This window comes from Phyllopteryx taeniolatus, chromosome 15 (assembly GCF_024500385.1).
Source record: "Phyllopteryx taeniolatus isolate TA_2022b chromosome 15, UOR_Ptae_1.2, whole genome shotgun sequence".
NCBI lineage: Eukaryota > Metazoa > Chordata > Actinopteri > Syngnathiformes > Syngnathidae > Phyllopteryx > Phyllopteryx taeniolatus.
In genome coordinates, this window is record NC_084516.1 from 13,276,689 (window position 1) to 13,297,609 (window position 20,921).

Sequence of the window (20,921 nt, forward strand, 5' to 3'; positions counted from 1 at the left end):
TATATATATATATATATATATACACACACACACACACAAGATGCAGGTTGTTCCTTAGTCATTGTCATAGATGCAATCTGGGGAGAGAGATGCAATCATGATTTAAAGATCCATTGATTTTGAATTTTAGTATTAGATTCATTCAAAAAACATACCATCGCCGATATCATCATAAATTTCGCCGTCGCTGTAAACAAACCAAAAAGAAGTCAGCTGTTTGTTTCCTGATCAACACTTTCATATATTTACTTGTGCCTTCCTGGTTTGCAACGTGTATAAAATGTTTGTGGTACTCACTCCATGGAAATATGGCTGGTTGAAACATAACCAACTGGGAGGGACAAACACACAGATCAGAATACATCATCAGCAGTGTGAGTACAGTACGGGGAAAAAAAAATAACGGGACACGTCCTGTTGGTGTAATGTGCATGGGCATGTGTCCCGATACTTTTGTCCACTCACATTTGCCCTCCTCGTTCCGACAGATCATTTTCTTGTCCGCAGGCTTGACGATCACGTCGAGTTTCTCCCCGGCTTTGACCGCCAGTTCTTTGCCGCCCCACTTTTTGTTCCCCAGAGCGGGGCTGATGCTCACCTGATACAGCACCTGGATCTCGCCGTCATACTGAAAGCACATTTGATTTTAGTAACAAGTTGGACTTCAGTCCAAAATAGTCAAAATAGTTTTATGACATCCATCAGCAGTATGAACACTCTGAATTGTTGTTTAGGTCTAATTAGGACTTTTGAGTGTGGCCCTAATATCCGTTTGTCTAAATGGACGAGAGATACAAACTTTAAACTTTTTCCTGAAGTCTTTCTCTTCTTTCTCAAACTTTTTCGTCTTCTTTGGGTCGGTCTCTTCTACCTTTACTCTGCTTCTCAGGGTTGGAATGCAGAAAGCAGCAGAACTTGAAAAGGCTGCTCATGCTGCTAGAAAAAAAATAACTGAGTATTATTATTGTACCTGCTGATGGGTGGAGGTGGAGGCTGGGTTTGGGCGTCAACGTCGTAGTAGATCTCTTCATCAACTTAAATCACATAAAACAAATCCATTAGCTTGGTGATATTTTAGTTTTACACTTACAATCTAATACAATGTAGTAAATAACAGTAGATATCAGCATTATCCCTTAAATCTACATTTAATTAAATGTACAAAAAATATCCTTTTTATTATTTTTATATTATCAAGCAAAAACAAGACTGGATTATTTTATTTGTAACATTATTATTTTAATTTTGCCTTTTTAAATTATGAACTATCCTTTTTGATTAAATCCAGGTATAAATAAACTTCCCCCGAAACCCTGAACAGGATAAGCAGGATAAAAAAATGGATGGATGGATAAATAAAATACTTAAATCATCCTTATTTTTCAAATAAAATGCAACAAAAATCCATCAATTATCGTTATTTCCTTTCTCCTTTTTTTATTGCTTTAAAATACCTGGATTTTCCTCAGCTGTAAACTGGCTGGGTGGAGGAAGTCTGGCACACCACAAGAAATGAGAATACATTACATATTGTAAAATATGTCTGATCACGCATCCATGCCGAAAGATCGTCACGTCAATTGGGTTGATCTCTTGCAGTTGATGTCTCAATTTCAAATTGAACAGCATCATGCAGCAGTAACACAAACATGATCACAGGATTAGTGAGAGCAAACACAATTAATTGGTTGTAGAGAAATGTAAATTTTAGACAGAAAGAATCATGCGATATTATTGACGTCATTAATTGTTTACAAAGAGAATGAGACAATTCAACACAAGAAGGCATCATCTCCTTCTTCTGTTGGCCTTCGATGATGGCAATGGAGATTACGGTGACGACTGATGAATTAACGGGATTAACGTGGGAGAACCGGCCTTACTACTGAGTGTATTTTTACACTTTAGCGCTGACTGGACGTCTGTTTCGCTCAAACATCTTCAGGAGGCCGAGCGGCTTTATAACAGACGACCTGGGCTGGCGGCGACTAAAGAGTCAAATATTTATATATATTGTATATTTAACAACTTCTCACTTTATAGTGTCACTGTTTAGCATTACTCACCGCACATCCAAGTCTGGATCAATGACATCATTATATAGTTCCTCGTCCTCATCTGGGGGAGGTGGTAAAACCACTGCAGGAAAGAAACAAATACAATGTTTAAGCATGGGAACTGGGTGTATCATGACATGCTGCATTTTGGATGATTATGATGGGTAGAGAAAATTAAAGTGAATGTAAAATGTTGAGTCATGTTACCTCCTTGTCCACTGATCCCACTGTGGACAGAAAACAGGTTGGAACATTACACGCAAGCAAAATTATTTATGCTATACCCCCCCCCCCCCCCCCCAAAAAAAAAAAAACAGTGGTATAAAGCCATGTACTCTTTGTATTGATTATTATTATTATTATGCTATGCAAAGGCCCTCTTACAGTCATTGTTCATTATGTGTGCATGTACTGTATCTTGGTGAAAATGTAATACGATGCTCTAAAATTCACTCAATAGAATAGCGCCGCGCGAAAAAAAATAAATAAAAAATTCCCCAAGTCCAGTTTCACTCACTGACATGAAATTCAGTGGACTTATAAGTTCACTTATATAGCGCTTTTCTAGCTTCCAGGTACTCAAAGCGCTTTAACACTCTTTTCTCATTCACCTACTAATCACGCAGCATCAGAAGCCGCTTGGGGTTCAATATCTTGCTCAAGGACACTTTGACATGATCTCAAGGGCGGAGCATATCCCAGCTATCTTCGGGCAGGAGGCCGGGTACACCCTGAACTGGTCGCCAGCCAATCGCAGGGCACATAATAACAAACAACCATTTGCACTCACATTCACACCTACGGGCAATTTAGAGTCTCCAATTCATGCATGTTTTTGGGATGTGGGAGGAAACCGGAGTACCCGGAGAAAACCCACGCAGGCACGGGAAGAACATGCGAACTCCACACAGGCGGGGCTGGGGATTGAACCCCGGTCCACCGTGCTGCCCTTACTTGAATTAATTATTGTTTGAATATTAAGTCATATTTTTTTGTCTTAAACTGACAAAAGGTAAGTGTATGGAACCAGTTAAAAAGATTAATTTAAAATCTTTTGGAAATACGTGAATAATTTGGAACGTGCTTGCCACCTGCTGTCTGATGAGGCCACGTCCACGTCATCGTAGACGTCATACTTGGAGCTCTGCTGAGCTGGATGATTCTTCAGAGTGTTAAAGTCAATCTCCACTGAGGTGGTCTTCACATAGCCAACTGACAAAGAAACAAGCAAGTTGGACTCAACATGCAATCAAAGTTATTTTACCAAATAAAGTCAATTATTTTTTTTTTTTTTGGGAGACGTCCACATTTTCAGAAGAATTTAAAATTGATTTTTTTGGGGAGGAGTGAAAATTTGAACAAGTACAAAAAAGCCTTAATTTTGCAATTAAAAAAATGTAATTCACCTGAATATTTGTCTTTTATTTTGTTAGGTAAAAGCCCTGATTCAAGTGATTTTTAATTTTAATTGTATTTATTTTATTTTTTTTAAAAGGCAACATTTAATTTACCTGAATAGTTATAATTTATTTAGGAACACGTTCTACTCTTACATGCAATATATTCTAATCTTATGAGAATAGAGCCTTCTATTGCTTGAGAAAAATAATGTCAAGATTTTATGAGAATGTTTAGAATATTTTTCTACAGTCAAATATACTGTATGGTAGCTTTTTATTTTTTATTTTTCGACCCAAAAAATTGCAATGACTATAATTTGGAGTCATAGACAGTGTGTAAGAAAGAAAACTTACTGGATCCATCCTGTTTTCGTCCCAACCATTTTCCCTCTGGGTTGCCTTGAACTCGAACAATGTCCAGACAGTCGCCTCGCTTCAGCGCTAGTTCTGTCTTACTGCCTTTGTAGTCCACACGAGCTTTGCCTCGGTGGATCACCTCCACAGGGCCGACAAGCTGACATGCAAAAGGGTAAGAACAATTTAAAAAAAAAAAAAAAAAAAAAAAAGCATTTAAACTTGTCCACAAAAGTGTTAAAAAGTTGGATTTTACTTTGAATTTCTTTCTAGCTTCTTGTTCTTTCTTCTCTCGCCCCTTCTGCTCCTTCTTCTCGGCCTCAAGTTGTCGTTTCTCCTCCTTCTCTTTCCTCTTCTCTTGTTCGTCCCTTTTGACAAGTGACCACAAACGCATAGGCAACGGGCAGAAGATAAACGCTTATTAACTTGAATACTGTAACTCCAACTAGCCCAGTAACTTAATACCCTCGTCTAAAACATTCTCTTACCATGTTTCATCAAGAGGCTCATACATATCGCCACTGTCATCGTCTTGTTCTTCCTGAGCAGAGAGGACACAAACCAACCCCACCCCCCAAAAAAACAAATAAATAAAAATAAAATAATAAAAATTTTTTTTTTAATTAGGTTGGCTGAGTAACGTGATGAATTAGCATTGTTGTGAAAGTGGAAATTGAGCATGTGTCACCTTGGGCCGTAGGCTTGGATGACCTAAAGGAAGTCAAAAAAGAAAGACTGTTTTAAAATAATCTCAAAGATTTGCAACTGCCTTGTTATGAAGACATTGACTATAGTGGCGTATGTAATGTAAATGCTTTCAAGCGTAGGGCCACAAAAAAGTAGTAAATTATTCATGGAAATGAAGCAGTATAAACTGAAACGCTGCAAAATTACAGGTTTCTGTGATAGGAATTGAAATGTAGTGAGTAAAAATATCTTGCATTATAATTATGGTTCAAATAAAATCAAGAGATTTCATTTTTTTTCAGTTGCACTGTGCATCCCTCACAAACAGTAACTCAAATTACCAGTTAATTCCCATAAATTGTCATAAGTGTGTGCCAAACTTGGTCCGACTGTGATTTACTTGCACTCAAATATGACTGCTTTGTAACACATCCTGACACATTTGATACCATCAAGAGTTGACTGAACCTGTGGTCGGAGGAAGAGGAGGAGGAGAAGGAGAGCTGATATTCACGGCGTCAACATCGTCATAGGATTCTTCCTGGTGCACACTGCAAGGTACAAGTTTAAGTTTGAGCTTGTTAGTCGTGTGTGTGTGTGTGCGCGTGTGTGCATTACATGGTTCCCAAAGGTCGCGGAGGCAAACTTGGAAGTGCACTTTGAGGCGGCTGAGGCCGGCTTGTGTTGTTGCCATGGTTACCAGCGGCTGAGGGAGTCAGAGGCAATGTTTTGTTGTAAATGGTATTTCCTGTAACAAAAACAGGTATACACCATGGGTATATTGATTCATTAATAGACAAGTAACATCACTCATAGGTGACTAAAATTTTCCCAAAATGCCTTGTCAAGTCAATTGCTATTCCATATACATATTGTGTGGTCAGGTAATGATACATTGGCGAAAATATTGCAGATGTGGGAAGACCTCATCAAGGCCTTTAATATGAGATATGACTTGATGTGGTTAATGTTTTCCTTTAATATCGATGAATTATGACCTCACTCTTGGTGAAGGTCGAACAATTTTGTGCGTAAAATAGCTTTGTTTTCTGAATTAATCAAAATGATTGCTGTTACTCCACTTGTTTTTTTCATGTCTAACAGTTATCGCAATATTTTGCCAACGATAGCAATCGTATGAGACAATATTTCATACTGGCAATATCTTTATAATTAAAAAAGGGGAAAAACACAGACTTCTTCCTTAAAAAAAAAATACTATTTAACTAAAGCACGTTTAATAGATAATTACAATTGATACTTATGTAGTGATACCATATTGTGAGAGATAGTGATAGATTGTGATATAAATATTCATTGCAAGTGTATCAATGGTGTATGATCCCAGATTATGATATTTGGGTGCTGGTGTATCGTTAATGGTCACGATACATCATGATATCGATATTTAATGCTTGTATATCAATTTATCTCTAACCCAAACTCAAACTCTAACCCACCATCTTCGATGTCGCAGTATATCGGTGACTGTATAGAGGGATAATGACTTAATGCCAGAGTATCAATATCTTATCGTGAGCGGTAATTAAGCGGCTTGGTGGACGACTGGTTAGAGCGTCTGCCTCATCAGTTCTGAGGACCGGTAATTATACAGTATTCATATTTGATGTTGGTGCAATAATAGCATATCATGAGCAGTAACAATGTATTGTGATATTGATTTCTGATGCTGACGTATTGATACTGTATAATGAGAGATAAAGCTACATTGAAATTTGATGCACGTGTATTAATACTGTATCATACAAGATCAGAATCAGAATCATCTTTATTTGCCAAGTGTGTCCAAAAAACACACAAGGAATTTGTCTCTGGTAGTTGGAGTCGCTCTAGTACGACAACAGACAGTCAATTGGCAGAGAACATTTTTGAGAGATAAAGACATTGACAAAAAAAAAAAAAAAAGAGTCACTGAGCAATAAAGGGTTGCTAGTTATCTGGTAATGCCGGTACAATATTATAATATTTTTTTTTTTGTGACAATTGTGCAAAAAGTAGCAGAGTCCTCTAGCACTTAGTATTACTATAGTAGACAATAGTATTGAAATTTGATGTCAGTGTATTGATACTGTATCATGAGAGCTCACTGTACATCTTGATATTGAACTGCGATGCTGTTGCACTGACACTGTATAATAAGAAATAATGATAAATTTGTATTTATTGTTGGTTTGTTAATACTTTGTTGTGAGAGATAAGGATCATTTATGCACGATATCAGTGTTAAGTTAGTTTATGTTTACCTTCGAATGAGCAGTAACGATACATTGTGATATCAATATTTCCAATAAACTAATTCAAACTTGCGGCTCGTTTTGGACCAGCAAGAACTACTTTCACATACCGATTACAGAACATTCCGATATCGATATCATAAAAAGCAATGTCATGGCATTGCCTTAAAGTACACCCTGAGCTTACTATCCGATTGCTCTGATTTCATCCATATTCTGCAATAAATTGCATGTTGCGTGTCATCTTACTTATGGGTGACTAAAAATGAACATGGCTTACAGTGTGGTTTTAAAACATGACAGGAGAGTAAGGTGTGATTACATTAGCCATTATCTCATCTGCCTATAAACAGCATAGCTCTCGCTCGAAACTCTCCCTGCTTCCTTCTACACAACTTCCCCTTAAGGCAACACAAAGTTAACACATGGGGGCGGGGCCAAGAGAGAAAATGGACAGTGAAATAGAGGAAGTCAATATGTGACTTTAGTGAAAACCTTTGAATAACTGTTAGGTCACTCATTTATAAAGTGTTTCCAGCATTTATGACTTCACATGTTGGCAGTAAAACCAGAATTAGGGTCCAGTAAAGCCACAACCAAGATGGATGGACGTATGGATGATAACACTCTGGCACAGTCCAAACACCTTCAAATGAGGTTAATTGAAGACTAAATTGTCTGTAGGTGTGAATGGGCCTCTTGCCCAAGTCAGCGGGGATAGGCTCCAGCTCACCTGGGAACCCTAAAGAGGACAAACCCTATAGAAAAATGGTGGATAAGTGGCACTAGTATAGCACGTCTGCCTCACAGTTCTGAGGGTCGGAGTTCTGGCCTTCCTCTGTGGGGTTTAAAATGGGGACAGTTTTTGACCCAGGAAGAAATTATTTGTGCAGTAATTCCTTGAAAGTTATGTTCTATGGAAAAAATGTCTTCAAATTCAAACAAAGTGACCTTAGAGCTTCCACTTGAATAAGCAAGTATTCCAACTTACCCGTAAAGATCCCGGCAGCTCGTCTGAAGTCGTCCAGGTCTACTTTGGGGGGTCGTTTTGGCTTAGCAGGAGCAGGGCCCAATGTGAACATGTTTGGGAGTGGGTTCCGTTTTGGGTCCGAAGTGGAGCCATCATTAGTGCTGCCGTTCCGAATAGAAGCATTGGGTGGATTTCTCAAGCTGGGCTTTTTACTGGCCGGGGGTTTCGGAGGGGGGGCAGCGGGATTGGCACCAAGAGGCCGTTTGGAGTCCGCCTCCATGCTGAGGTCTGACTCTGGCTTGTCTTTCTCCTTGTTGAAAGCCTCTTGGGCTGCCATGAAGCTTGTGGGAGGGGAAGGTTTGTCCGTGTTGGTTTCATTCTGCTGCCATAACTTGACAATGCTGCTGTTGGGTTTTCGGTGCAAAGGAGGCACTTTCGGAGGCGTGGGGTCGGGAGGTGGGCACTCTTCTTTCACCCAGCTGGGCTTGGATCCTGCCGGGGGTGGTTTAGGACCAGGAGGTTTGGGATGAGAAAGTGTTGTGCTGAAAGGAGGCTTGAGGGTGGGCTTCAGTACGGGACTCTTTACTTCAGGAGACTTTGCTTCCAGGGGCTTCAGAGGTGTCTGCCCTCTGTCAAATAAAGGCTCTTTATTTATGGTATCATCCAGGGTGTTGCTAAATTTGCTAGCCAGCGCTTTAGTTTTGTTTGCTCCGAGGACCTCTGTGTCACTTTTAGCAGAAACTGTGTTTTTAAGGTAGGAGGAGGGTTTGGGCGGTAGATTTAAAGTGCTGCCCGAGAAACTCTCCAAGACTGGTTTTTTGGATGGCATGACGGGACCAGATGAGAGGGTGAGGTTGAGGGGCGCTTTGTGTCTTGGTGACGGCGAGGAGCTCTCATCAGCGCTCCCAGTGTTGGCCTGAAAACGAGCCATGATGGCCTTGACATCAGCCTTGTTTTCCTGGAACCAATGGGAAAAAGAATAGATATGGAGTTAATAATGATCCCCAAATAATACGAGGTGGCACAGTGGGCGACTGGTTAGCACATCTGCCTCACAGTTCTGGGGACCCGGGTTCAAATCTGGCCTTGCCTGTGTTGAGTTTGCATGTTCTCCCCGTGCCTGCGTGGGGTTTCTTCGGGTACTGAGGTTTCCTCCCACATCCCAAAAACATGCATTAAAGATTCTAAGTTGCCCGTAGATGTGAATGTGAGTGCGAAAGGATGTTTGTTTCTATGGGCCCTACGATTGGCTGGCGACCAGTTCAGGGTGTACCCCGCCTCTCGCCCACAGTTAGCTGGGATCGGCTCCAGCATGCCTGTGACCCTCGTAAGGATAAGCGGTACGGGAAATGAATGAATGAAATAATACAACTGCAGGCGCATGCCCAAAAGTCATACAATTTGGCGTTCCATCCATCCATCCATTCATTTATTTTGTGTACTGCCTATCCTGGGTTGTGGGCAGATGGATCCCATCCGAGCGACAGGCAGGGTACACCCTGGAATGGTCGCCATGCCAGTCACAGGGCACACAGAGACAAACAGCCACACTCACGTTGGCACTTCTGGACGATTTAGAGAAGCGGCGACACTTTGGTTGCAGAGTCGGAGGGACAACCATACAACACAGTACAAGGAAGTGCAGATAAGAGTCGAGGACATAAGCTGTTACTATGGCAACAATGTCAGTGCAAAACAATGACATCAAATGAACTCTTACTTCTGCATACACTCAATCAGTCAATATCAATATCTTTTCTGTAACTCAGTAAAGTTACAAATGTTGGAGTAATTATCAAGTCAGTTGTAATTACTGAAATACAGTACTAGTGTAGTAGTTGAAAAATAGTTACATGTATTATGGAGAAAAAAAGAAAATATGAATCATTTGCTTGTTATTATTATTAATGTAGTTGTTTTTTTACACAAGGTTTATATTATTTGTTGCCCAAACAATAAACTTAAGCACATACAGTGATTAATTTAGCCAGAAAAAAAAGTCGACATAAATGAATATAGTTTTATTTTTTACCACTTCAACCAGCTAGCAGGTATACCAAATGAACAATCACTGCTTGCGTTCTTTTTCCTGGTCACCTCGCATTTTTTATCTGGCCCGCAATGATTAAATCATTGTGCATTGACTTTGTGGTTCTTGCTAAAAATACTAAGATTGCAAATTGTCTTCACTTTAAAAAAAATTGAGATATTGCAAGCATTTTTTTGGTTACCAATTCCCCCTTTCAAACAACTTGAATAATACTGTAGTTGAACAGTTTTTACTGGCTTCTGATTGCAAAAGTAGTTATCCATCAATTTGTGTGTAGGCAATAATATGAGGCGATCATACATTCATATGGGTTCACAGACAGAACGGCATTTAATATTTCATTTATTGACTATATCAGACACATTTGTACAAGTGATAAATGCCTTACCCTAAATAAAACCTTGACACTTTTTGATGGTGAGGAAATATACTATACATATACATATATCAGAATCAGAATCAGAATCATCTTTATTTGCCAAGTATGTCCAAAACACACAAGGAATTTGTCTCCGGTAGTTGGAGCCGCTCTAGTACAACAGACAGTCAATTTACAGAACACTTTGGAGACATAAAGACATTGACAAAAAACAATTGTGCAAAAAGATGCAGAGTCCTCTAGCACTTAGAGCAGTTCGAATGACTAATATCGCAATAGTCCGGTGCAATGACCGTTGTGCAAAGGGTGCTGAGACTTCAAGGAGTGTATGCGGTTTAAAGTGACGAGTAGTGCGATAATCTGGGACAATGGCTGTGCAAATGTTACGGATACTCCTCAATCAGTGTGCAAATGGAGCAGATGCTACTCAGCATGAGTGGCCAGTATATGCAAATAGTGCAGCATGGCGAGACAACTACAGCGAGTGCAGGAGTAATACATAATTGGCCCCACAGAAATGTGACAACGAACTCAAGTCAAAAAATTGCCAGCTTGTAATGGAATTATAGGTTAGCTGTTTAAGAAGTTGATTGCAAGAGGGAAGAAGCTGTTGGAATGTCTACTAGTTCTAGTTTGCATTGATCGGTAGCGCCTACCTGAGGGAAGGAGCTGAAAGAGCTGGTGACCGGGTGGGGAGGGTCCGAGAGGATTTTGCACGCCCTTGTCTTAGTTCTGGCAGCGTGCAAGTCCTCAAGGGTGGGTAGGGGGGTACCGACAATCCTTTCAGCAGTTTTGATTGTCCGTTGCAGTCGGAGTTTGTCCTTTTTTGTAGCAGCACCAAACCAGATTGTGATGGAAGAACACAGGACTGATTTGATGACCGCTGTGTAGAACTGTCTCAGCAGCTCCGGTGGCAGGCCCTGCTTTCTCAGAAGCCGCAGGAAGTACATCCTCTGCTGGGCCTTTTTGAGGACAGAGTTGATGTTGGTCGCCCACTTCAGGTCCTGGGAAATTGTAATTCCCAGGAACTTGAAGGTCTCGACGGTTGACACAAGGCAGCTGGACAACGTGAGGGGCAGCTGTGGTGAAGGATGCCTCCTGAAGTCCACGATCATCTCTACAGTCTTGAGCGTGTTCAGCTCCAGGTTGTGTCGGCCGCACCACAGCTCCAGCCGCTCCGCTTCCTGTCGATATGCGGACTCGTCACCGTCCTTGATGAGGCCGATGACAGTGGTGTCATCTGCAAACTTCAGGAGTTTGACAGTCGGGTTCGCTGAGGTCCAGTCGTTCGTGTAGAGAGAGAAGAGCAGCGGAGAGAGGACACAACCTTGGGGCGCCCCAGTGCTGATGCTGCGTGTGGATGAGGTGGCCTCCCCCAGCCTGACCTGCTGTGTCCTGCCCGTCAGAAAGCTGTAAATCCACTGGCAGATGGCAGGTGAGACGCTGAGCTGGAGAAGCTTGGATGAAAGGAGTTCAGGGATGATGGTGTTGAACGCTGAGCTGAAGTCCACGAACAGCATCCTCGCGTAGGTCCCTGCACTGTCGAGGTGTTCTCGGATGAAGTGCAGTCCCATGTTGACTGCATCATCCGCAGATCTGTTCGCTTGGTAGGCAAACTGCAGGGGGTCCAGCAGGGGACCTGTGACACTCTTGAGGTGGTCCAGCACGAGACGTTCAAAGGACTTCATGACCACAGATGTCAAAGCGACAGGCCTGTAGTCATTCAGACCCGAGATTGCAGGTTTCTTGGGGACTGGAATGATGGTGGAGCGTTTGAAACAGGATGGAACTTCGCACATTTCCAGAGATCTGTTGAAGATCTGAGTGAAGACTGGAGCGAGCTGGTCCGCGCAGACTTTGAGGCAGGATGGGGACACGTGGTCCGGGCCTGCCGCTTTGTTAATCTTTTGTTGTTTGAAGATGCGTCTCACATCCTGTTCATGGATGGTTAACGCAGAGGTCAGAGGTGTGATTGTGGTCGCGGGTGCGGCCGGGTGGGTGTGTGGTGTGAAACTGTCCTTTTCAAATCTGCAGTAGAAGGTATTCAAGTCGTTAGCTAGTGTGCTATTGTTCTCAGCTCCATCGTGTACAGCGTCGCAAAGCCAGGTCTCCGTGAAGCACATGGCCGCGGAACGTCCGAAGTCTTTCCTGGTCTTTAACAGAAGATGAAGCTCGTCCATTTTGTTGGGTAGGGAGCGTACATTCGCGAGGTGGATCGACGGGAACGCCAATCTGTGTCCTCTCTTGCGGAGTTTCACCTGAATGCCGGCTCGCTTCCCTCTGTGGCGCCGCTTCCGTCTCCATGCGCCGAAAACCGCGGACGCCGCTCCGGTGAGTAACTCGGGGAAAAAACTGAGCGGATATTCGAAAGTTGGTGACAGAAAGTACGGAGTAGACTCCTTGATGGTTAGCAGGTCTCCCCTTGTGTAAGTGAGTCGTGTAAGGTCTCCAAAGACGGACGAAAAACACAAAAACAAAGACAATACTAGAGAGCGCGTTACCGAGGCGACCACACTGGTAGGCGCCATCACGATATCGCCCCAGTGCAGCGTCCAATTGCAAAAATAAACACCGTACCTCAAATAAATGCCTCCTTTTGTGACTGTCATTACATGATGATGATACCTTCATTATTGTGGAAAATGTGAAAATGTGACTGTAGCAAATAATTTACTTTAATTCACGTTTTTCAAGTGATATGAAACAAACAAAAACATAACTTGGGGCACACCACCAGTATTGACGTGGCATCTGTAAAGCTGAAGTTTGCAGTGGAGTTTGTATAATGAGGAATATGAGACAAGTTGACAGCTGAATGTGGAAGAGGCGGTGCACAGCACCCACCTGCCCCGAATGCAAAAATTCTACCAGCATCATCACCATGACAAGCTGGAAAAAACAATCAGTAGAAAAATACCCTTTGTCATGTGTCTGTTTCTCAACCAGAAAAAAAAAGCTAAAATTACCCAACATGTGTTGCTCCACAAAGTTGCAAGTGCCTTTCAGACTAATGCAACACACTTTAACACAAACTATAGCCTCAGTAAGACAATAAACACCTTTTCCAAATTTTCTATTGTTTTTCAGATTTGCACACAGCAACAGAACGAGCATATTCATGCATAGAGGAGGTTTATGGTCATTGTAGGCCCATTGGTTCAATACTCAAGATGACAAATTACTGCACAGAAATGTATAGTTCATAACCCAGTTTTTAAAAGTAGCTGTACGTGCTATATAAAGATAGGAGCGATGTCCTCTGGTCAAAACAAAGAGGAAGCAAACATTTCTCTTTCCACTTTATCAAAAGGTGGCGGCCAAAGTTGCACAAGCAAGAGATACAAAAGTGAAACAAAGTGGCTCAATTTTTCTATCGAGTTGAATATCCAATGAATAAATAATATCCTCTCATTGACCCTTAAAGTCTGTACATACTCATATAAGTCCTGTCTAATTACACATTTGTCACTCGTGAGTAAAGAGTAAAAGTAGCTGCTTATTTGTTAATGATAATAAGTTAGTTATCCTGCAGATCTCTTTTTTTTTTTTTTTTTTTTTTTTTTTTTTTTTTTTTTTTTTTATAAATGTAGTATGAGGTAGCGTACTCACCATGTTGAGGATAGGAGTCCCGCCGGCCTCTGCTGTGTCTGATGAAGTAGCTTTAGCGTGTGTGTGTGCGTTTGCGTGTTGGTGTATGTACCTGGCCAAGAGAGAGATACCTATAGTCTGCTGAGACTTAGTGTACGTCAAAGAGTGATAAAGCATTGAGTGTGTGAGTGTGAACTTCTGTGGGTAGTGTGTCAAATACTTCCTCTCCCGCAGTCTGCTCTCCTGTGCTGTGTGTGTGTGTGTGTGTGTGTGTGTGTCTCACATACACTGTTATCTCTGTGTGCTGATCTCGTGGATTTGGTTGTCGCTGTCAACTCTGTTTCTCGCCTATGTTCAGCAACTTGGTATGAGGTACTTGGTAAAACTAAAAAAGTGTTCCCTTCAATCAAGGAAGGGCAACCTATGGCCCGTGGGCCTTATGTGGCCTGGAGTCTGGTCTGCCTTGCAGTTCTAACTTATAACTAATAAAACTTCAGGGGAGCTGCTATATATATATATATATATATATATATATATATATATATATATATATATATACAATATATCTCCATATCTATCTGAGTTCCAATCTCAGTTCAGGCTCTCCCGTGTGGAGTTTGCATGTTCTTGCCATGTTTGCATTGGTTTGGGGCTTCCTCCTACATTCCAAAAATATGCATGTTAAATTCATTTAAGACTCTAGTTTAAATTTTCCAAAGATGTGTGTGAATGCTTGATTCTCTATATATGCCCTATGACTGGTTGGAGACTAGTCCAGGGTGTACCTGCCTATATCGTCCAAAGTCAGCAGAGATAAGCTCCAGCTCACCCGGGACCCTAATAAGGACAAGTAATACATGAAATGGATAGATGGACAACTAAAAGTCCAGAAGGGCATTCTATGTTTTGTAAGCTATTGACTTCCATGTAGCTTTAATAGGTCCTACTGACAGATGCTAACAAGTGATCTCCTATTTTAGGTATTTAAGCCTTTATTACGCTGTATTTGATTTTTGTATTGCCAAATGTCTTCTCGGTGTAAGAGTTCCGCCTTGTAAAAACGCTCTGGCTGGTCAAAGTCTAATGTCCTTCACATTCCACACACACTATTATTGTAATTATCGATCACAGATGTAGTTCCACCATCAACAGTTGGCAGGGATGTCTGATTTTTCTTTCATCACAGGTAGATTTTAGAAACTCCTCAATGCGTTCCTTATGATTCAGATTTCTAAATAAAATTAGTTGACATATTTAGTTTAAAAAAAGTTCCAATGTCCTGTTTAAAGCACTCCAACAATAAAAAAAAAAAATCATGAGTGTTACCACCATGAGCACGCTCTTTGAAAAGGGTTTATTTTTGTCTCATTTCAAATTCTGTGTGACATATTTTATTCTTTGTATAAACATTACAGCATAGATGTATTAGAAGAGGTTTTGGCAAAGGGAAAGAATAAATACAAAATGTCTCTTTGTTGATGAAGTTGCTGAAAATGAGATACCTTATTTGTGGAAGGGCCACTTTTCGACTTCAAAAATAGGTTGACGCAAAATCTCTTCCCCAAAGCTCCACCGGGACCCAAAAAAAAAAAAAAAAAAAAAAGGTTCAGCCTGGAATCATGTTTGCACCGCCAGACCAATGTTTCACATGGACATTTATTGCCGACGGACGCAGTGTTGGGCCACTCGTGTGCTGTGTCCAAAATCGTTCACTCACTACTTCCTATTCCCCATGTAGGGTTGCACGATGTGAGCTTTCGGACACTACACGGCGCTCTCTTAATGACGTCACATCTGTCGAACAATAAAGTAGGCTGTTGCGGTGGGTAAAAAAAAAGAAAAAAAAGAAAAAAAGATGGCTGCACATTATTAAAACAAGATGATTTTGCAAAAAAGTATGTATCCCGTATTTTTTTTTTTTCTTTGTTGAAAAGTTACATATATACGGAGAAGAGAGAAAACCCACACAGGCACGGGGAGCACATGCAAACTTCACATAGGTGGGGCTGGGGATTGAACCCCAGTCCTCAGAACTGTGAGGCAGAAGCTCTAACCAGTCATTCACCGTGCTGTCATTTCTCATGATATTTTTCCGAATTTGTAAGGGGAGGCATTTGTTTGAATGGATTCATTCACAATTAGCTCTCACTGCAGAGTCAGCATTTATTGAGAAAAATTGTGAAATGTTTGGTTTTCTAATGCATCTTATCTATGGTTATCGATTCATTGTGAGCTGTAATGATCTTCTCCGTAACCATGGTAACCTTCCCCCACCCGCCCTCCTCTCCCATGCTCCTCCGGGCAGTGGATCCCGAGCAGTCTCTGCAGTTTCTCCTCCTGCAGACGTAGCTCCATGGAGTCCACCACGTCGTAGATGTTATCCAGAGACCACATGGGCGAGGGGAACCACGCCTTGATGTCACCATCCTTGCCCACCACCAGCATGCTGAAGTAGTCCTTGCTGATCTTCAGCTGGTCGCGCAGGTTGTTGACCACATCGCGGGACAACTGCTCCACTTCACTCTGACTGCGACCTGGAGGCATGGTGACGGACGTAAGAAGTACAGTAATATGAAGACGGTGGAACCTCTTGAAAGGAAAATCCAAAATGGACTAATCCTTTTGAGAAAAATATGGTAATTCATGATATTATATTCCAAATGAGTCCACAAAGCAAACCAAACAGAAAAATGCGATGATGACCAAAAAACGGAATGGACTCACCATTGAGAGGAAATAGCTCCACAGTCCCTGAGGCTTTGTCTCCAACCCCAGTTAGCTTCAACATGGCAAAGTGACGAATACCTGAGAGACCGTAGACAATGGAATCTACAGGTGGTCTTAAATTCATCTCTATTTGAGTCCATCCATAGCATAAAGGAAGCCCATCCATCTATTCATTTTTCATACTGTTTCGTCGTAGATAAGCTGGAGCCTATCCCAGCTGACTTTGGGCGAGAGGCGGGGTACACCCTAGACTGGTCAACAGCCAATCGCAGGTCACATATACACAAACACCCTTGTCACATTCATATCTATGGACTAAAGTCAGCTGGGATAGTGTACAGTCTGGGTTTTTCTTGGTTTATTTTGGTACTTCAGTTTTGGTCATATTAGGTGACAGGTCTTATTGTGATTTTGATTGTGTTTTGCTTTTTTTCTTACTGCTTGCACGAGGCAGGGGGCGTGACTAACCTACATTCATGGAGCTGCAGCTGCTAATTTATCTGCATTAATTTCAGCATGAGGTTGTTGGTTTTTTCGTCCTTCTCAGTTTTAGCTACCTGCTGCCCAGTGCTAATCAGTGTGGCTGGCTTGCCCTTTTGCCACCTTCATTTGTTGATAGTTTCTCCTGCCTTCCTTGGTTCAACTTTATTTTTTTTTGCTGAAACAGTTGATAAACTGTTAAATAAACTGCTGAAAGCGGTCTTCTGCTTCCCTTGGCTCCTCATGTTTTTTTCCAGCAATAACAGATAGGCTCCAGTTCAATTGCAACCCTAATAAATTAATATCTAATAATAATAATAATAATAATAATAATGCTCTGTAGAAACTAGATGGAAGGGCTTCTACATCTTTTTTAACTTTTTTTTTAATATCAGGGCTTGTATTTGAAACATGGAATTTAAAGATTTAAATATCAAAATTTTATTATTATTATGTACTACAACCACAATTCATTGTTAAATGAAAATCCGTCTGATAGTGTCGATCAAAACTCAGCATTATCTTTGTAAAGATAGAATTTTGGCTGCAACTGTTGTACAATATGAGTTGTTAAATTATGCATGTGCACCTAATTGTGAGTGTGGTGTAACACTGACCAAGATGACACTCTTGCCCATTGAGAGCAGACAGCTGCTGTTGAAAAGAATAATCATCCTCAGCTGGAGCAGAGACAATCAGCAGTCTCCTCTTTGACATGAACCTACAATGATGGGTCATTTTTAATGAGGATAATGTTTTGTAACATTTAGCTGTCGTTCGCTAAAGCGGGATACACGCAGGCCGATAATCGGGCCTAATTTGAATGGATGTCTCTCAAAGATTATACTGAGTGATTAGCCTGTGGTACTGTATATGATCCGAAGAATTCCATACCGGATCGGTCGTGGCCCGGGTTAACAACGTCCGCCACCGGCGCCGTCAACCTGCAGGGCGCTGTTGGAAATTCAGCTACTGTGGGTCGAAGTCAAAGAAGAAGAAGAAGAGGTGGAAAGCGGGTTCTTCGGCAGAAAGAGAAGAGGAAAACACAGAGCCGAGAACTGAATGTGGGGACTTCGAATGTTGGGACTATGACAGTAAAATCTCGGGAGTTGGTTGACATGATGATTAGGAGAAAGGTTGATATATTGTGTGTCCAGGAGACCAGGTGGAAAGGCAGTAAGGCTAGAAGTTTAGGGGCAGGGTTTAAATTATTTTACCATGGTGTAGATGGGAAGAGAAATGGAGTCGGGGTTATTTTAAAAGAAGAGTTGGCTAAGAATGTCTTGGAGGTGAAAAGAGTATCAGATCGAGTGATGAGGCTGAAATTTGAAATTGAGGGTGTTATGTGTAATGTGATTAGTGGCTATGCCCCACAGGTAGGATGTGACCTAGAGGTGAAAGAGAAATTCTGGAAGGAGCTAGATGATGTAGTTCTGAGCATCCCAGACAGAGAGAGAGTCGTAATTGGTGCAGATTGTAATGGACATGTTGGTGAAGGTAATAGGGGTGATGAAGAAGTGATGGGTAAGTACGGCATCCAGGAAAGGAACTTGGAGGGACAGATGGTGGTAGACTTTGCAACAAGGATGCAAATGGCTGTAGTGAACACTTTTTTCCAGAAGAGGCACGAACATAGGGTGACCTACAAGAGCGGAGGTAGAAGCACACAGGTGGATTACATCTTGTGCAGACGATGTAATCTGAAGGAGGTTACCAACTGTAAGGTAGTGGTAGGGGAGAGTGTGGCTAGACAGCATAGGATGGTGGTGTGTAAGATGACTCTGGTGGTGGGGAGGAAAATTAGGAAGACAAAGGCAGAGAAGAGAACCATGTGGTGGAAGCTGAGACAGGACGAGTGTTGTGCAGCTTTTCAGGAAGAGGTGATACAGGCTCTCGGTGGACAGTAAGAGCTTCCAGAAGACTGGACCACTGCAGCCAAGGTGATCAGAGAAGCAGGCAGGAGAGTACTTGGTGTATCTTCTGGCAGGAAAGGAGAGAAGGAGACTTGGTGGTGGAACCTCACAGTACAGGAAATCATACAAGGAAAACGGTTAGCTAAGAAGAAGTGGGACACTGAGAGGACCGAGGAGAGGCGAAAGGAATACATTGAGATGCGACACAGGGCAAAGGTAGAGGTGGCAAAGGCAAAACAAGAGGCATATGATGACATGTATGGCAGGTTGGACACTAAAGAAGGAGAAAAGGATCTATACAGGCTGGCCAGACAGAGGGATAGAGATGGGAAGGATGTGCAGCAGGTTAGGGTGATTAAGGATAGAGATGGAAATATGTTGACTGGTGCCAGCAGTGTGCTAGGTAGATGGAAAGAATACTTCGAGGAGTTGATGAATGAGGAAAATGATAGAGAAGGGAGAGTAGAAGAGGCAAGTGTGGTGGACCAGGAAGTGGCAATGATTAGTAAGGGGGAAGTTAGAAAGGCATTAAAGAGAATGAAAAATGGAAAGGTAGTTGGTCCTGATGACATTCCTGTGGAGGTATGGAAGCATCTAGGAGAGGTGGCTGTGGAGTTTTAGACCAGCTTGTTCAATAGAATTCTAGTGCGTGAGAAGATGCCTGAGGAATGGAGGAAAAGTGTACTGGTGCCCATTTTTAAGAACAAAGGTGATGTGCAGAGCTGTGGCAACTATAGAGGAATAAAGTTGATGAGCCACACAATGAAGTTATGGGAAGGAGTAGTGGAGGCTAGACTCAGGACAGAAGTGAGTATTTGCGAGCAACAGTATGGTTTCATGCCTAAAAAGAGTACCACAGATGCATTATTTGCCTTGAGGATGTTGATGGAAAAGTACAGAGAAGGTCAGAAGGAGCTACATTGTGTCTTTGTAGATCTAGAGAAAGCCTATGACAGAGTACCCAGAGAGGAACTGTGGTACTGCATGCAGAAGTCTGGAGTGGCAGAGAAGTATGTTAGAATAATACAGGACATGTACGAGGGCAGCAGAACAGCGGTGAGGTGTGCTGTCGGTGTGACAGAAGAATTTAAGGTGGACGTGGGACTGCATCAGGGATCAGCCCTGAGCCCCTTCCTTTTTGCAGTGGTGATGGATAGGCTGACAGTTGAGGTTAGACTGGAATCCCCGTGGACCATGATGTTTGCAGATGACATTGTGATCTGCAGTGAAAGCAGGGAGCAGCTGGAGGAACAGTTAGAAAGATGGAGGCATGCACTGGAAAGAAGAGGAATGAAGATTAGCCGAAGTAAAACAGAATATATGTGCATGAATGAGAGGGGTGGTGGGGGAAGAATGAGGCTACAGGGAGAAGAGATGGCAAGGGTAGAGGACTTTAAATACTTGGGTCAACCGTCCAGAGCAATGGTGAGTGTGGTCAGGAAGTGAAGAAACGGGTCCAAGCAGGTTGGAAAGGGTGGAGGAAGGTGTCAGGTGTGTTATGTGACAGAAGAGTCTCTGCTAGGATGAAGGGCAAAGTTTATAAAACAGTGGTGAGGCCAGCCATGATGTATGGATTAGAGACAGTGGCACTGAAGAGAAAACAGGAAGCAGAGCTGGAGGTGGCGGAAATGAAGATGTTGGGGTTCGCTCTCGGAGTGACCAGGTTGGATAAAATTAGAAATGAGCTCATCAGAGGGACAGCCAAGGTTCGATGTTTTGGAGACAAAGTTAGCGAGAGCAGACTTCAATGGTTTGGACACGTCCAGAGGAGAGAGAGTGAGTATATTGGTAGAAGGATGATGAGGATGGAGCTGCCAGGCAAGAGAGCTAGAGGAAGACCAAAGAGAAGGTTGATGGATGTCGTGAGGGAAGACATGATGGCAGTTGGTGTTCGAGAGGAGGATGCAGGAGATAGGCTCTCATGGAAAAGGATGACGCGCTGTGGCGACCCCTAACGGGACAAGCCGAAAGGAAAAGAAGAAGACTGTATATGATGTGTTAAGAGTGAATTTTCCTCTCGATCTGCACGGAAGAAGGTTGGGTCCACAACTGTAAATATCA

The 20,921-nt window shown here is 42.1% G+C and overlaps 2 protein-coding genes and 1 long non-coding RNA gene across 8 annotated transcripts in view; 1 reads left to right on the forward strand and 2 right to left on the reverse strand.

The window, feature by feature from the left end:
* fyb1b (FYN binding protein 1 b) lies at positions 1–14,117 on the reverse strand. Of its 5 annotated transcripts, none has more exons than XM_061800356.1 (19): positions 13,762–14,117; positions 7,745–8,681; positions 5,117–5,204; positions 4,967–5,049; positions 4,500–4,522; positions 4,300–4,352; positions 4,068–4,179; positions 3,812–3,971; positions 3,149–3,269; positions 2,265–2,284; positions 2,067–2,139; positions 1,902–1,988; positions 1,455–1,495; positions 971–1,034; positions 800–881; positions 466–628; positions 298–331; positions 156–187; positions 1–77 (listed from the first exon to the last, which is right to left on the reverse strand). In XM_061800356.1, the coding sequence occupies exons 1-19, from the start codon at positions 13,915–13,917 to the stop codon at positions 55–57; spliced, it is 2,352 nt and encodes a 783-aa protein (XP_061656340.1). In that variant the 5' UTR covers positions 13,918–14,117; the 3' UTR covers positions 1–54. The 5 variants fall into 5 exon arrangements, 3 of the variants coding, with proteins under 3 accessions (XP_061656340.1, XP_061656338.1, XP_061656341.1); XM_061800354.1 differs by having other exon boundaries at positions 5,117–5,246; positions 13,762–14,112; XM_061800357.1 differs by lacking the exon at positions 1,902–1,988 and having other exon boundaries at positions 5,117–5,246; positions 13,762–14,106.
* LOC133490374 (uncharacterized) lies at positions 4,953–17,177 on the forward strand. The gene is made up of 2 exons (XR_009792181.1): positions 4,953–5,056; positions 16,046–17,177. It is a non-coding gene; the product is annotated as an uncharacterized LOC133490374 (long non-coding RNA).
* Positions 15,080–20,921, reverse strand: part of ccdc80l2 (coiled-coil domain containing 80 like 2) — a 13,316-nt gene continuing 7,474 nt past the window's right edge. For both annotated transcript variants that reach the window (XM_061800358.1, XM_061800359.1), the window contains exons 10-12: positions 17,565–17,668; positions 16,465–16,545; positions 15,080–16,274 (exon numbers count right to left, since the gene is read on the reverse strand). In XM_061800358.1, the coding sequence (XP_061656342.1) occupies positions 15,964–16,274; positions 16,465–16,545; positions 17,565–17,668 (496 nt within the window). In that variant the 3' untranslated portion in view covers positions 15,080–15,963. The remainder of the gene's footprint in view (positions 16,275–16,464; positions 16,546–17,564; positions 17,669–20,921) is intronic.

Coding starts and splice junctions, on each gene's coding strand:
- fyb1b (XM_061800354.1), bottom strand. CDS start 13,917: ATGCTTTATCACTCTTTGACGTACACTAAGTCTCAGCAGACTATAGGT. Junction 4,353..4,499: donor ATCCAAGCCTACGGCCCAAG/GTGACACATGCT, acceptor CTCTCTGCTCAG/GAAGAACAAGACGATGACAG. Junction 1,496..1,901: donor CGTCCAGTCAGCGCTAAAGT/GTAAAAATACAC, acceptor GTGGTGTGCCAG/ACTTCCTCCACCCAGCCAGT.